This window comes from Manis pentadactyla, chromosome 8 (genome assembly GCF_030020395.1).
Source record: "Manis pentadactyla isolate mManPen7 chromosome 8, mManPen7.hap1, whole genome shotgun sequence".
Taxonomy (NCBI): Eukaryota; Metazoa; Chordata; class Mammalia; order Pholidota; family Manidae; genus Manis; species Manis pentadactyla.
In genome coordinates, this window is record NC_080026.1 from 123379000 (window position 1) to 123396543 (window position 17544).

Here is a 17544-nt window from a genome sequence, read left to right on the forward strand (position 1 = left end):
AATATTCTCATTCTCTGTTTCCCAAAGAGGAAAATCAGGGGTTTAAATTTCCCCCAAGGAGTGGGGTCAGAGCTGGGATGTAAACCCAGGCTGCATTGCCTTCAAAGCCCAGCCACTTCTAAACCACTAGATTTTATTGTTCCGATGCCCTGGGTGACTGGAGAGGAGGAAGAGGGTGGGTCAAAGCACACCTGTTCTCCCAACACCGCTGCACAGGAACAGCAGGTTCATATGAACCTTGCACCTAGTGAGAAGCAGGCTGAAGTCGCCCGTGGGCCTGGCTAGGAGAGGGCACATGCCCTGCCTGTTTAAGCAAGGGGGGCTGTGAGGAGGTCTCCTGAATGGACTCTTGTACCCAGGGAACGACTTCTTGGGATTCCTGGACATGAGCTCAGGGACACATCTCTTCCTCCAGCGCTGATCACAGGCTGAGCCACTGTCCTGCTTTAGCAAGAGCCCTGGGCCAATACTGCACTAGAAACACAGGCTAATACAGAAAGCAGTAAGGAAACCTCCAGGACAGTGGACACACCGGCCCCACCAGCCCTGCAAAAACATCAGGAGGCCATGTTCCTTTATCAAAGTGGCCTCTATGCTTTTTTGAGGTGATAAAGTGGAGTCACATTTTGGAAACAAAACCCACTCAGGGAAGGCTGGGGTCTGGCTGGGGCTGCCTCTGCCATTTCTCCAAGGAGGCTCCAACAGCCCAAAGTCTGGGCTTGAAATCTGGGGAGACCTGTGTCCAGTCGAGGACTCTCTCTGACCTCACAGAGACCTCTCCATGCAGCAGCAGGACTGGCCCTGACACACACAACTGTGCCTGCCTTGCTAGTGCGGGGCCTACCCTAGGCCTAAGACATTTTATACCCAGTCACCACCAGTCACCCCTGACAGCCAGGTAGACCAGCAGAGCTCATTTCACTAGGGCACCCGTGACATGTTTAGAGACATTCAAGAATCCTAGGTACGCAGCCCTCTCCGAGGGATGGCACACATCTTTTCATCTTTTTGTTTTCCTGATGGAAATGTGTGATTTAATGTGTATTGCCACAGACCAAATAAAAGGACTACAAAAGGTTCACAATTTATGTGCCAGATTTCATGTACTTTTAGCATGAAATCTGATTACCTTCTATTTATTATTTCCCTGCTGACAGGTTGGGGGTGGCACCCAACCCTACTATCTCTGGATCCCATATCTTTGCTCTCTTGTACATGGAAGGAGGAACTCAGCCACGGAGACAGACGGGCTGCCAAGCCCAATGTGCCTCTCACCAGTTGGACAGGTGGCTTCATCTCACTGTTTCATTTTTCATCCTCTTGAAAATGGAATAAATATTAATATTATTCACATTGGAGCTGAAGATGAAGTAGTAATGGAATTAGTTGCTAATTCTTGAGTGCACTCTGTTAGTGCAATCATAATGCAAGCTACATGTGTAACTTCACATTTTTTAAAGAGCTGAAATGAATTTTCATATATTTTACTTAACCCAGTGTATCAAAAATCTTATCATTTCAACATTTAATCAATATGAAAATATAAGTGAGAGAGTAAAAAAAGGAAAGAATGTAAGCTAAGTCTTTGAACCTGGCATGAATTTTGTACTTGGAGCACACCCCGGTTGGGGCTGGCCACGTTGCCAGTGTTCAGTGGCCACTGTAACTGGTACTACCATAGTTAGACAAGGCTGCCTCATTTTTTAGAATTGTTGGAGGAATTAAATTTTGTAAATGTATGGTTTCTAGTGCTAACAATGGAATTATCTGTGATAAGAGTAATATTACTGCTTCTGCTAATAGTTTACACTTACTCCCTGTTACAAAGTAGGTATGGTGCCAAATATTTTATATACCTTAGTCCTCACAACAACCTGATGAGGTGGGCACTGCTGTTATTTTTATTTTATACACAGGGAAACTGAGGCTCAGTGTAATTAAGGTCAGCTGTCAGTGCTGGCAAAGCCAGGGTTTGGGGGCAAAGCCCCCAAGACAATTTCTGTGCCAAACTGCCCTTCATCCTCTTAATCCATCAAAACTTCTCTACTTGTAATGAAGGCCTGTCCCAAACTGAAGAGGAGTATTATACTCTCCAGAGCTCCTTCCCAGGCTGGCCCCATTGGACAGAACTCCTTAGGGACAGAGCAATGAGCCTTATTCCTCTGTGCCCTCCATGCCCAGAACTGAGTCTGACGCAAATTAGAGGCTCAATCATACACATCTGTTGGCTTGAAAAGCCTGCAACATCTCAGAATCTCTCTGGTACCTGATACAGAGTTGATTCTGGTCAAACAGATATTGGGGGAAGAATTGTTTTTATGATTGGTATGTAATAGTCACAGCATGATCTGACCCACAGAGCTTGGCCCAGTGGCTGAGTTCATGCCAAATCCCCCATGGCAAAGCTAAGAGGCTGTAGTGAATTTTGTGTTACTCTCAGTCCCCTTTCAAGGAGTGTTGGCAGAGTAACTGCGGCCTTGAAGGACCTAAGTGTGCCTTGACCTAACTCATTGTGAGCTCCTTACACAATCCCGTAATCACACATTCCATTTCAGGGGATGATGACCCTTCAAAAGCACTGTCAAACTGCTCCTTCTGCTATGGATTAAGGGACAGACTCAGTGACCTAGAGTAGCCAGTGACCACCAGGGAGATTGTCGCCTTCAAGGTGCCATTCCCACTGCCCCCGGCATTTCTCCAGAGAACCTTTGGGTCAATGCTTCTTTAAAGTCAAAGCCCACACTGAAAAAAATTAACCTATTAGTCATTCAAACCTTGGGAGAACTTACTAGCTTTCTCTTCACATCCAGTATATACGACATCAGCTGTTTTGACTGGGGCAGGAGACAGATCACTGGAGTCTAGAGTACTTCCCTGGGCTTGATGGGAAGGGAAGGAGAGAGGATCCCAGAGTAGGAGATGATGCTACATCAGAGCTTCCTATGATAAAACCATTCCACCACAACTTAAAGAATTTTATATGTACATTTTCTTAGGGTTCTTTAATTTGTTTTCTCTAGCTAGATCTTAAGTAATTCAAAGATAAAAAACAGACCTTATCTTCCTGTTAAGTGTCCAGAATAGAACAAACCCTTAATAGATGCTCAATAAAGTTTTACTGAAACAATAAAGTGGTGACCCAAGGTTGTCCATGGAGACCCAGTTATGGGGAGGCTTTTGTTTGATTACCTTGCTTGATAACAATATGCTGCTTCTAAGGCCTAGGAAATCGAAGTTTTACAAGGCCATTAAGACTCAGCTCCTCAGAAACAAAGAGCAGTCAAATCCTTTAGGAAGAAAAGCCCTTGCATACAATCAGGCCAACTTCATCCACTGATGAAGCCTACATGAAAACTGAGCTCCAGAGAGGGGAAGTGATTTGCCAAAGTCCTTAACGAGCCACTGGCCCTCTCCTGCAGGAGAGAGAACTTATGCTTCACCTGCTGTCCCTCAAAACACCCAGGCCAGGTCTTGTCTGAAGTAATCTGTTCGTTGATGGATGACTATTACTTGACAGATGACCAGTCCTTGCCCTGCTGCCCATGTGTCAGATGGATGGACTTCCTTACCAAGACCCACTCCCAGGTCATTGGCTTGGTCTCCTCTGATGGTAAAAATAAATGCAGAGAATTTAGAAAAAACAGCTGGATTTTAGCCCAGGGTGAGAAGAGTAGCCTCAGGATGCTGGTCCATCCTGACATGGCCCATCTGACTCATCTCCCATCTGTGCAATGGGGATAACAATAGACCTACTTGATATTTTGTCATGAGAATTAAACTAATTAATACATACAAAGTGCTAGAAAGTATGGGGCCAAAGTAAGCACTGAATATACTTTAGCTACCATTATTGTTACTATTATTATTATTATTACTACTGTTCTTTGCAGCCACCACAGGCTCTTACCCAAAGTACAGTTTCTGCCTGCCTTTATACCTCCCAAGATCTGCATCTGTAGTCTACCCCTTAGGTCAACAGTTTTGCACCTACTGTGGCACTGATCTTCTTTTCTGGGGAAAGGAACTGAGGACTAGGAAAAGGAATGGCTACTTTGGAACCACCCTCCCCTGGAAGTTTCATGGTCTAGCAATTAGATTTTCTTTGGGGTAAAAAGTTCTACCCTACAATATAAATACCATGCTCTTTCCTGTTTGGGTAAACCTAGCATCCCTTCCAACAATAGTATAAAATAATTTATTCTCTTGATATTTACTTTTGAGCTGGGATGGGAAAAGAATAGAAAATCTGATTGCAGTGGTGAATTATAGAAGTGGAATCACTTCTGAAGCAAAGAGATCTGAAGAGGATGAGGATTTTCAGGAAAGATTACAGTTCAAATTAATCCAAGACACAGAACAACTAAAAAATACTATGGTATTTGTTTTTAAATAAGTTTTATGTGATACTCACATTGACTATGTCATATGCAAATGAGAGTTTGAATATCCAATCCATATCATTATCTGCATTTCTCAAAACATCCTGAAAAACACAGTTGTTCAAAATATCACTAGTGACTCAACCAGAAGCACAGTGAGCTTCGTATGTTAAGTGGATTTGATTCCAGTACATTGGATTACTTGGTCCATAACTAATACAACTTGAGGCAGAATACTCTAAATCTAGCACCCAGAAATCTTCCCAGGAGATACCAAGTTAACAAAGCCTTGAGTGTTAGAAAAACTTCCTCGTTCCAGACATAAAGCTAATGGTCACATACCATAGGTAGGATGGGCCCAGGAATGCAATACAGAAGTAGCTGTTACATCTTAGGAGACAAAACCAAGCTCAGACAATTTTCACCAGGAACAAAGGGAACCAGACACTTGGCAACTCCACTGCTAATTTGATCCCCGAAAGGTGGCCCGACAGGATAATTCAGGTCTTGCAATTAGGCCACACATGAACTGTTCTTGGACCGAAGGGCAAAAGCATTGATAAGGTTCTTTATTAGCTGCTGTTACTCAAGCCTGGTGTAAGACTTACTCGTTCACTTACCTTAAGACTCCCTTTTTTACAATACTGGGTGACAATGCAGATGTTTGGTGGTTCTGTGCATATACCAAAGAAGGGAACAATGTTTTCGTGCTTTAATTCATACATCTGGAAATAATCATGGTAATAATAGGTTATGGTTATGGTATGTCTTCTTGCTCAGGACTAGGCTATATTCTTTACATACTTTGGTTCATTCTCATTGAGACCCTCTAAAATAGAACCATGACTGCTCCCATTTCACAGCTGAAGAAACTGATGCTCTAAAGGTAAAATGATGTGTAAAAATCATACAATTTCGTAGCGGCAGAGCTGGGAGGTAAATCCAGGCAATCTGCCTCCAGCAAAGAAGCCATAAGAATGATCAAGTTCTAACTTTAGCCATAGACAAATTAAAACCACTTCACAGGGAACAGACCCAGACCTGCATCCCAGTGTTCATGGCTGTCCATGCCAGTGTGTGGGCCACAGCACATCACAGACTGGGGGCAAAAAGTCCGATCCCATGTACCTCACTCCCTCCAAGGACCAGGTTCAAGGGAAGTGAGCAGCCATCACAGACTCGAAGGGATGAAGAGGCAGAATTAAGGCCAAGAAGTGAGGGCAAAGAGCAAGGCTAGGAAAAGAGCAGTCCCAGGCTTCTGGCGCCTGCGGCAGGCCCAAGGGTCTGAGGTCTAAAGTCTGGGCTGGTGGGGGCTGGGGGTGGCCCAGTTAAGGGTGCTCTGGACCAGGGTCTTCCCTGGTGGGAACAGGAAGCTGGCAGGGGAGGGCCAAGGAACAGAACCGCTTTGTTTCCCCCCAGGGGCGGAGGCCTCACCAGCCGGATTTCCTGAAGCACAGAGGGCTTCCTGATCCAGGCTTCTGCTTGGTCACCAACATAGCAGAGGGCCACGTGGTTTCCCTGGAACCAAAGACAAAGTGAAGTGATTTTAACCTAGGATGACCCAGAAAAAGCTCCACTCAGAAAGAGCTGGGCAGGGGAGCAGGAAGACCGGCAAAAATCCACGTATGGGAGGGATCGGCAAGCCCCTCACTGCCCAGACCAGCCCCAGGGGGGCACTGTGCTGTGTCCAGGAGCTGAGCTAGCCTCTCAACACACAAGACCTCATTGAACAGGCATCACAGTCCACAAAGTATGATGAGCTCATTTCCAGATGGGAACACTGAGATTAGATAACTTATCCATGGTCATATATTTGTACACAGAACAGCCAGAATTTGCATGTCTGACTCTAAGAATGCATACTTTCTATTGTACAATAATGTCCTATTATCATTCAGAGGAATAATGAGGAAGGTCCTAAGTGTAATTCTGGAGCCAAATATCTGGTTCAAAGCCCATTTCTACCACTTATCTACCTGCATAAACCTGAGCAAGAGATTTAACCTCTCCAAACCTCCATTTCCTCAACTGTACAATGGAGATTAAAAATACCTATCTAATAGTTTCAAGAATTAAATCAGTTATAATGCATAACACCGTTAACTCAATACCTGGCACATACCACATTTTTAGTAAGTGGCATACCTTATTGTTATTACCTATTGAGTCTGCTTTTAGAGAGTTACTTAATCAATTACCACAAAAACAAACAACATCCTGGGAAGATCTAAGAAGAGATAGAGCACAAGAGAAAGTAAGCCTCAGTACGGGTTAAATGTCAACCCAAGATCGGCCACATTCAGGACAGGATTAACTGCAAAGGCCTCAGGGCTGTGATGGGGGCTCCCAGGAGGAGGATCCATGCGGGATGAAGGAGAAGCTTCTTAGAAGAGATTATGCTTACACTGAACCTGAAAGGAGAAGAAAGTTCCAGACGGGATGGAGAGCAGGCAGTAGGCGTGTTACTGTCTGAGGCCGAAACATCCAGTGGCATAATCAGTAAAATCGATCCACTGGATGAGTATAGGATTTAGGCCAGGGGAGAAAAGGTGCTGAAAGTAGGTGGGCTAAGCAGTAGAGAGCCTTGGATCCCTTGGTAAAGAGTCTGTACACCGTCATAAGCAACAGAGGTAGGGACCCAGGGCTGGTGTTTGTGGAGAAGAGAGGAAACATTTTAGGAAGATAACCAATAGTGATATGCTGTGGATTGTTGACTTCCATCTCTAAATGGCTAGTTTGGACCATAGTATCACATTTTGTATGAATGGAGGTCCTCAGGGTGTTATGGGTGATAATGTCTAAGGAAGTTTTTAATAGTTTGAAAACTCAAGTAAAACCTTAGAAAGATAAGCTCAGTTGTGTAGAGAATGATTTGGCTCCAATCTTTGCTAAACCCAAATTAGAGCAAGGAATAGGTGTTCCCTTGCTTGGGAGAATTTCTGCCTCTAATCTATGGGACTTCCATTTCAAAAAAAAAGCATTTATTTTTTCTTTAATTTTTCCCCCAGGAGACTTGAATTTCTGAAGGTGTGCCAAGCACAGGCAGTCCCAGTGGTCTGGATGTGGAAGAGAGGGTGCAAAAGGGAAGGCAGGACTCACGCTGCAGGCTTCAGCCGCTGCTGTCACTCTTTAACATGAGGAGGCATCAGTACCCACGACACATTCCTCAGGGCTAAAACATCAAGGATGAAACAGTCCAGGCTCTAGGACCTCCTCTGCCCAATAAGGTAGCCACGAGCCACATGGGACTATGTGAATTAATGAAAATGACATAAAACTGAAGTAAAATTCAGTTCTCCAGTCACACTAATGTTCAAGAGTCACATGACACTAGTGGACCATGCAGAGCTGGAATGTTTCTACCTCCATGGAAAGTTCTATTGGACAGAGTTGAATCTACTCTAGAGGCCAGCAGAGGAACCCCTGGAGAGTTTTGTTAGGGAAAATGCAGAATCTCAGGCTCCACCCCAGACCTCCTGAACTGGAATCTGCATTTAAACAAGAGCTCCAGGTGATTGATTCGCACATTAGAGTTTGGAAAGCACCAGTCTGGAGACACAAGATTACCTTGGTTTATACTTGGAGAATGTCCCCCTATTCAGCGTACCTTGCCTGACAGGAAGGACATGCAGAGAACAGGACAGACACACACTAGGCCCTACATTCCTCCATTTTGCCCTCACAGTACCTGGTAAAGCCCTACTGGGGCATAGAAGAGCTCTTCCCCCTGCTGGCTCTTGACAAAGGAGCTGAAGTCCTCAGAAATTATCACCCTGGACGAATTGCTGTTGTTCCCTCTCGACACAGGTGTGCCTCTCTGGGATGGCTGTAAAACAGGACATGGTTTGGTTTCTCTCAGTAACATGACCAACTACTGAAAAGACTGTCCCTTTTATACACGAGGAAAATGAGTGCCAAGGTGTCACAGTTAAGTGGGAAAGTCAGGGTTCGAACCCTGATCTCCCTGATCCAAAGTGTGAGCCCCTAACTGCTACACGTGTCAGTCTTTCTTCTGTACCAAACCACAGTGTCATGGTTAAGGCTCTGGGGTCAGACTGCCCAGATTCAAGTCTGGCTCTGGCACTTAGCTAGATGTGTAGCCTAATGTCAGAATCACCATCCTAAATGGGCATCTAACAATCCCCCCAGTGCTTCCCCAACACTGAGAAGCGCTCTCTTTTTTGAGGAAAGTCTTACCTGGAACCCTAATGTAGAAATCAGATAGATTAAAGCAGAACTGGTGTGGTTGAAGAGGGAAGAGGAAGGCTCAGGTTTCCTTCCTATCGTGCCTCTACCCTCAATCCATCATTCACCCAAGACCAGACCAGTGAGCCCCAGAATCCCCAAGGATATTTGAAAATGCCTTACTAATGAGCCCAATCTCCTGGTCGTAGGATGTGGAAGCCTCCTTGACTTGGTACCAGCCCAGCAATTTTATTTTTTGAAAGTCATAATTCATCCAATGGATAATATACATAAGAATACCAACAAAAGGAAACTAACACTGCAAACTAAAATTTTGAAAATAAAGCCAATATAACAGGAAGAAAATATTCATAACATGAGGAAAGTGAGCGTGACCCATAATGCTTAATGTTAATCTTTACAATTAACATGAAAGTCTGTGAGAACAAGTCTGTATACCTTGGTCTAACTAGTGCTTTTTTAACAAGCAAAACTCTAAAACACTTTCATTTTGCTTTGAGATATTTAAGATTTATACATCTGTCCCAGTACATAGATTCTGATTCAACAGTAAATCTACGTATTTTGTTCCTCTCCTAATATCTTGAGGAGCTTTATGCTCCTGAGCAAGTAATATATGAAATTTCTAAAATTACTGATCTTTGAAGAAAATTTATTTCAGCTGTGTACTTTAATAAGTTGAGGTGAAATTAAAATTCACCCTCTTCCTCTCTCTCTTCCCAGTAATAAAGAGAACTTATTAAAGTATAGAAATGCAAGTCTATCTTTAGACTCTAAGAACATTTCTTACTAACATTTCTGGTAAGGCAGTAAATGCTCCAGAATAATTAATATATACTTGCAAACATTACACTATTTAATATCAATAACAAAAAGAAAAAAGGAAAGAAACTTCAAGATTTCAAGCTAAAACATACATAAAAGACAGCCATGGCAGTATTTTTTGAAATTCTGTATTATGTACTTATCAGAAGATGTCCTGCTTATTAAATATGTGTCAAGCCTCCCAGCCCTGAGCATCCTGCATCTTGGCATATCCTGCGTTACTTCCTTCCTGGTCACCATTAGCAAACTTACTCTTCCTACATGCCACCTCCTCTTTGAAGCCCCTCATGATGCTGAGGCATTTGATCCCTCCACCTGCTGGGGTCCTGTCTCACCTTGTAAGCAACCTCAGAGTACCCGGTTCCCTTTGAAGGCATCTCATTTGTGGTGTAATCCCATGACTTGCATTATGCTTGACCCACAGTATATGTATGACATGTATGTGTTGAGCAAGTGAGTCTTATAGTGGTAGTCATCAGTAAGTTAAAGAAATTAGGAGTACTTTGGAAAATAAGTGTTCCCAGGAGAAAACTTTAATAGGTAAGCAGGATATTTACATATATACACCCACAGGGCAATAGAGCTGAAGGGAACTTTCGAGATCATCTGATCATTTAAGTATTCAGAAACTAAGGCCCAGAAAGGATGCACCCACAATTGATCAGCAAATAAGTGGCAGGCCTAGAACAAGAATGGAGGGCTCAAGACTCTCAAATCTTCATTCATTTTATAAATGAGTCAGCCTGTGTTCTCATAAACTCTTAAATGAGGTTCCTTCCACAAATCACTAGCAGGGAGCAGGAAAATGGATGTCTGGGCCAGGTGTGGCCTCACCTTGTGCTGGGACAGAATGGTGATGTCATCATGATTGATTTGCCACCAGATGCCTGTATTTTGCCTCTGGAGTTTTCCCCTCTGCATCCTTAAAACCAGACCTATGATGACAGCTCCCAGGACAGTAATCAGGAGGGTCATCATGAGGATCAGAACAGCTACACCTGGAGGGCAGAGACATGTTCTTACTCAAGCCTGCCTACACACAGAAGAGAATGCCCCGACCCCAGCCTGGCCCTCAAAGGCTGCCCAGGCATATGTCCAAGTTTGGACAACTGAAGCCACTCAGACTTGTCTTTTGCAGAAATCCTTTTCTGACCTCTCCTCTGGTTCCCACAGCAACTGCATTTGCCTCCCTCTGTATAGAAACTTTCATTGTGGAGAAAAATGATGACTTCTAATACCACACCACCACCTTTTATTAAACATGTACTGTGAGCTCTCCATAAAACTTCTCAATTATGAGCCATCTATTTCCAAGGCTGGGGTCCTGATCACCAGGCAACACTTTCTTTCTCCAGATTCTTTCTGCCTCCTCAGAAATAAAGCTCCTGAAACTCAAACCTCAGGAGTCAGGGTTCCCTAGGGCAGGGGAGGCAGGTGATATTACCTCCCTAGGGGATATTTGGCAATATCTGAAGGCATTTTGCATTGTTACAACTAGACGGTATCCCTGGCATCTAGTGGATGGAGGGACACAGCTAAGCTTCCTCAGTGCACAGGACAGCCCCACGCACAAAGATTATCCCACAAAATGCCAGCAGTGCTGCTGCCATTGAGAAGCCCTGCTGCGGAGAATCCTTCCTGCTACCTTTTCCAAGCGCCCACACTGACCTGTAAAAGCAGGCTCAGTTTCACAGAGCTCATTGTAAAACCCACAGCCGGCTCTGTCTTCAGGAAGGGAGCCCTGGGGCCAAGGAAGAGTAGAGAAATTCCTCACAGGTCTTAAAAAAACAACAACAAAAAACCAGTTAAAGGCCAGTGTCCACTTAGCTCTGTTTGTCTCTACCTTGGATATACCAGGAGCAACTGAAACAGGAATGCCTATGCAAAAAGCAGCCTTAGTGTCTTAACTGAAACTTCTACTATTCCATCAAATTTTCTCACCTCTGCCAGACACTTCAAGTCCAGGCTTTCAGGTAATCTAATTCATGAAAGAGCAGTATCTTTCTGCTAGGCAGAATAACTGACTTAATCTTTTAATTTAAGCCATGTCACTTTTGGTTATAAAATGATGGGCCAGTTACTCAGTGTTGCTGGGATTTTCTCCCACAGTTGATATAGACAAACCTTGTTTTAAAGCACCTTCACATTTCACAGACCAAAACATCTCCCCGTATGTGGAGAACTCCTGTTCCTACAATGCTGAGGATCTTGTTTGCCAGTTATTTTATTTCCTTGGGCAACTCATTTTAGTACATTAAAATTCCCTAAGAGTAGGGAGAAAAAAAATGTTGAATCAAATCTGGATTGGGCATGATGATGGTGGACACAAGTAGAAATTGAATTAGGTTGTCTTTTAGTGTTTTCATTGATTTATAGCTGAGAACAAGAAGATTTTTCCAGAATTCCTGAGCCTGGGAACCAGGATGACTCCCCAGGTCCTGGTGTCCAGGCCTCTGCTGTGGAGTCAGGCAGTTGGGATGAGTCGGGTTTCACTTCCTGTGGACCTGACCCTGTTGGGGGTGCTGTGCTTCATCACCACGCTGGGCCAGGGCCTCTCACTGAGGCCATGGACCAGTGGGACCTGCCTGGCTGCCTGGTCAGAGGCAGCCCGGACCCCTGGGGAGGTGCAGTTAGGGAGTGCTGTGTTCAAAACTGGAATTTGAAGTGGCCAAGAGACTCCACAAGGCAATCTTTTTGAGTTCATATAGCACCATTCAATTTGTGGTGGATTCTAGGAGCTGGATCCCAAACAGGCTTCCCTGCAGGACCCCCAGGCCTCCCTCTCCCAGGTCTCTTCCTGTAACATGCTCTATACATGAAGAAATGTCCTGCCACTTACCTGATTACCTTCTGAGAGCTGTCATACTGAAGAAAAGGAAGAAAGAGGGACCCGTTTCCAGATTTCTGTAGGGCGTAGATGAAATAATCCATGAGCCTTTCTCCCTGGGAGTCCACAGTCACGGGGCCGGTGATTCCTGCAGAGAGAGAAGACTGCACAGGGTAAGGAGGACGGAGAGGGATGTGGGCTCCCAATGCCAGCCTGCCCGCTCCTGTCAGCAGAGACCTCTCCCCAGCAGCCACGGAAAGCCAGCCTTGAGAGTTTTGCCTTTATAAGGATTCTGAGAGAGGGTCAGGGAGGACAGTGAAGAAAAGAAAATAATTCAAAGGTGGGATCCTGGTGGGGGCTTGAGGGCCACTGTGGGCAGGCTGATGTATTTTGTTAGGCCTACGCTGGGAAGCCCATCCATCCAGCATTTAAAAAAAAGAAGTTAACTAGTTTCCAGCTAATTTCACCTAAAACCCAAGATTTATGCTTCCCGTAAACAATTAGATATGACAAAAGGAGGCCAAATGACACGGCGGCCATTGGCTGTGACAGCTGACTCCTCCCAGCCCTAGCATCCTCCTCACCCACCCACTCCTCGCTGCCAGGCTCTGGCACACAAGTTGGCAAGCTTTGTTCTCAGCTGGCAACATTGACACATGCTCAGTCCTAGCCCAGGTGTGTCTTTGTTCTTGCTTAGGATGTGCTGGACCCCCACACAAAGGCACATCAGGGGTCCTGGAGCAGTAAAGTGAAGCACCTCCACACCCCAAACTGGGACTGTGGTCTCACATATTGCTTATTTGTTCCCACTTGGAGTAGGACACAATTATCACTTATTAAGCACTTGCTGTGTGCCCAGCACTGTGTGGTGATGTCACATGTCTAATGCCAGCTAATCCTGCAGAAGAGGCACCAGCATTACTCCCCACAAGCAGGGCTTGGAGGCACAGACTCACCTGAGTTTCTGGAGCCAGGAAGGGGAGGCTTATTGGGCCCCAACTGCCGTGCTCTTCCCAGCACCCACACTGCACTGCTGTGAGCAGGCATGCTGACATCCTGGATGTGGGGGCGAGCACTTCTCCCTCCCAAGGTCTGAACTGGGAAGGGTTGCTGCTGTCAGTGTGTAGTTTGTTCAGTGTGCAAAGAGGGCATGGGTGCCCACTGTCCTACTGTGGCCTCCTCAAACAGGGCCTTTTCCCAGTAGGTTCAAAGACCTCTGCAAGTTCTGTGGCTGTTGCCCTGGCTACTGAGTGGCAGAAATGAACACAAGAAGCAGAGACAAATATTCCAATTTGTTAAGGGCTAGTCCTGCAGCCTATAAGCAAACAGAAGCCAGTTTGGAAAAATGGGGGGACTCCAGCTGTGAGTCCCTGCAAGGATCCTGGCATTCCAGAACCCCAAAGTGAGATGCCTTGGGCTCTCATTAAGGGCCTCGGGTGCCTTTCACACCTTCCCCTAATCCCATCACTAGGACTTTCTAAAAGGGCAGGAAAAAGCAAATAAATTGAACTGGCAGAGGGGATTAAACTGAGAGCAGGAAGACAGACTCCCCAACCCTCCTTTTTTAAAAGCAAATGCATCAGGGTCTAGAAGAAAAGAAGGGAGGGAAGCAAGTTAATCTTTCCACTTGCAGAAGATGTTGATGGGTTAAATGTGGGTCTGTGAAAATCCCGAAGAGTGGAACGTGGCTGCCCTCTTTAAATTTTAGGACAAATTTTGGGTGATAATTTATTAAGTGAATGGTAAGCCAAAGAAAAAATAAATAGCTACCATTTAATGAGCATGCACTATAGGCATTTGATATACATTTATTACTCCTTAGTGTTACACACAGTGAATTAAAAAAACAGGCCTTAATTTGAACCCTGGCTCTCCCATCCAGTAACTTTATGGTCTTGGACAAGTATAATCTTTCTCCCTGGGTTTGCTCACCTGTATAGTCCAATGCAGATATAATAGTACTGCCTTGTGGTTTGTATGAGGATCACATAAGATAGCACACAAGCTCTGGGCACCCAGCTTGATAAAAGGCAAGCCCTCAGTAAATGCTGGCTGTTATTATCATATGTGACAGAAAGTCTTATCTGTATCTTACAAATGAGAAAAGTGCAGTACAGAGAGTTGACAGTAGTTGGTCAGCTGCCAGGGTGATTTCCAAACAGCCCACTTCCAAACCTGTCCTCACCCCTGCAGGGACAGTCATGAATCAGGCCCTGCAGCCCATCCAGGAGGGTTCAGGATGGGAAGGATCATGGACGTGACCCCAGGAGGAAGGTCTCACACTCCTGGGTTTTATTCTGGACAGATTCAGTTTGAAAGGAGCTGTGGGAGAGACTTTCCAGGGCAGAGAGGATAATGTGCCCTTCACCCAGTCCAGGCAGCCTTCTGGACAGAGCAGGAAGAGTGGGCGGTGGCAGCTGGGAGATTCAGCCTCAACCGCCCCTTCCAGAAGCCTGGGATCTTCTTCATAAGAAAGAGGAATTCTGGGATGTAGTGTGAGGCAGGCCCTAAAAGAGGCCTTTAATCCCATGCATCTCAAAACCCTACCAGCCAGAGCAGCAGGCCTGAGTTCAGAAAACCCACCAGCAGTCAAGCCACTTACCCTGCAATGCCGTCCAGTTGGAACCTTTCAGAGTGCTGACCAGCTGCCGCCCATCCTGGAAGTCCCTTCCGGCCGCTATCATCTCCCTCACAGCCTGAGCATAGAGCAGGACCGCATCGTGAAGGTAGGCGGAGTAAGGGCTCACCTTCAATGAGGGAAGCAAATGCAGAGCTGAAAGGCCCGTGGCCTCCGCAGTCACAGCCCGTGGCTCAGTTAGGAGGCCTTTCCCTCCATCGTCTTGAGCATTAACAGCACACGATCCTGTCACTCCGCAGAGAAGGGAGTGCCCTCCACACACTCAGGCCCGTGCTATTAAATCTAAGTATCACAGTCTGCCCTCTTCCTCTTGAAGCCTCATTTTCCCAATTAAATCACATGACCCTTCAGCTTGGGAGCAGCCCTTTAGGCCGTGTGGTTTAACTGAAAGAGGGTAGGTTTTAGAGCTAGGCTGGCCCTGCTACTTACTGGCTGTGGGACTTGGGGTAAGCCCCATAACCTCTCTGAACCTTTTTGCATCTCAGCTCACTCATTAATAAAATGAGGAGAGAGCCACTGTCATAGTGAGTATAAGGATACTTAAAAGAGGCAAAATAGGTATACTACTTAGTGCATTACCAGGCACACAGTAGGTCATCAATACATGTTCTCTTCTAATCATGTAGTCAACAAAGATATAAATGCCCACCAGTACTAGGCACTGTACTTCACATAGAACCTGGTATAGAGCTGACACCTGGCAGGTGTCTCCTCCAATATTCATTGATTGATCTTTTCTTGTGTGTTGGAATCCAAAATCAGCTGCCTGGTTCCTAGTGGAACACAGTGTCATCAGTGGCCTGACATTTCTTTCAGGCTCAATTTGGCCTCACACAGGAAACAGCTCCAACTCTGGACAATGGTCTCTCTATAAAAAACTATGGGAATCAGACACTTTACCCCATCATTCCACACATACTGGGATTACTGGCTGATAATCACTCTCCTGACTGTCTTCTCCCAGTTGCAGCCCATCTGCTTGCCTTGACCTGTCCTAGATGCACATTGCTGACCACTCCTTTCTGCTTCTTGCACCTGGCATCCTGCTGGGACAGGAAATCATGGTCTGAGTACACTGGTATCTGTTCTGCTCCTTCCATGTACCATGTTATTAGATACTCAAAATCACAGCCTGGGAGGCAGATGTCATTAGCAGTCCCATTTTTCAAATGAAGAGCCAGAGGAGAAGGAAGGCTAAGCAATCCACCTTAAGGTCCCATGGTTAGTAAATAGCAGAACTAGGATGGGAGCCCAGGTCTCTGTACCCAGAGGCCACCTGGCCTCTCATCTGGTCACCTCTGTCCTCCTCTGTGGTCCGGGGGTACAGATTTCACAAGTGAGTGTCAGACAATTGCTGATGTTTATTTCGGGCTGTGGAAGATGAGGCAGTGTGTATGTGTGTGCTAGGGAGGGAGGAGGGAGAAGAGGAGATAGAAGAGGAAGAATGTAAAAGGCAAATAGAAATATCCTCAAGGAGGGGCAGGCAGGGACTGCGCCGGAGGACCCCAGGTCAGACCTGCTCCTCTGCAGAGATGGAGCTGTGGAAGGGCGGACGCCGCAGCCTTTCGTACACTTGTTTTCGGAAGCCTTCATCTCCAGCGCCGGCTGCATAGGAGCTGAGGGCTATGAGAAACACAGACTCATAGACGGTGGGCAAGTGCATCACCTCCTGGTCCATCAATGCCTCCTTCCAAAAACTGTCCTGAAAAATAGCAAAATAAGTGTAGCCATTCTGTAGGAAATACTCTGAGTAACAGAACTGCACAAAGTCTATGTCAAATTTGACTTCACATTCTCATCCTCAGAAACACAATGGAAGGCCTGGAAGGCCTGCCATGCAAGGCCCATGTTTCCTAGCTAGTAGCATCAAGGCACTGGGAAGGAAGCAGAAGGCAGATAGATAGATGATAGATAGATAGATAGATAGATAGATAGATAGATAGATAGATAGATAGATAATAGATAGATAGATAGATAGATAGATTGATAGATAGATAGATGATAGAGAGATGATAGGTAGATAGATGATAGCTAGATAGATAGATAGATGATAGATAGATGATAGATAGATAGATAGATGATAGATAGATGATAGGTAGATAGATAGATAGATAGATGATAGATGACAGGTAGATAGATGATAGATAGATAGATAGATAGATAGATAGATAGATAGATAGATAGATAGATAGATAGATAGATGATAGATAGATAGATGATAGATAGATAGATAGATGATAGATGATAGCTAGATAGATAGATAGATAGATGATAGATAGATAGATAGATAGATAGATAGATAGATAGATAGATAGATGATAGATAGATGATAGGTAGATAGATGATAGATAGATAGATAGATAGATGATAGATAGATAGATAGATAGATAGATAGATAGATAGATGATAGATAGATAGATAGATAGATAGATAGATAGATAGATAGATAGATGATAGATAGATAGATAGATAGATAGATAGATAGATAGATAGATAGAAAAAATTTACCTGGTATCAAGCAGCTAAGATGCAGAAAGCTTACCTTTTAACAATAGGTGGCAAAAACTTGAAGAACTTTGGATCGTCAATTCTTGATTTTCTGCTTGTGTCTTAGTGGCTTGTTATCACTATGTATATTCTTACTATTAGGAAAGTAATTGCCCACTTAT

The 17544-nt window shown here is 44.9% G+C and overlaps 1 protein-coding gene across 1 annotated transcript in view; it reads right to left on the bottom strand.

Annotated features, from left to right (window-relative positions):
• Positions 1-17544, bottom strand: part of LOC118919077 (guanylate cyclase 2G-like) — an 83706-nt gene that overhangs the window by 60639 nt on the left and 5523 nt on the right. Inside the window, exons 4-12 of the mRNA XM_036898620.2 lie at positions 16392-16577; positions 14840-14984; positions 12250-12385; positions 11037-11188; positions 10245-10408; positions 8068-8205; positions 5814-5897; positions 5000-5104; positions 4412-4483 (exon numbers count right to left, since the gene is read on the bottom strand). Of these exons, the coding sequence (XP_036754515.1) occupies positions 4412-4483; positions 5000-5104; positions 5814-5897; positions 8068-8205; positions 10245-10408; positions 11037-11188; positions 12250-12385; positions 14840-14984; positions 16392-16577 (1182 nt within the window). The remainder of the gene's footprint in view (positions 1-4411; positions 4484-4999; positions 5105-5813; positions 5898-8067; positions 8206-10244; positions 10409-11036; positions 11189-12249; positions 12386-14839; positions 14985-16391; positions 16578-17544) is intronic.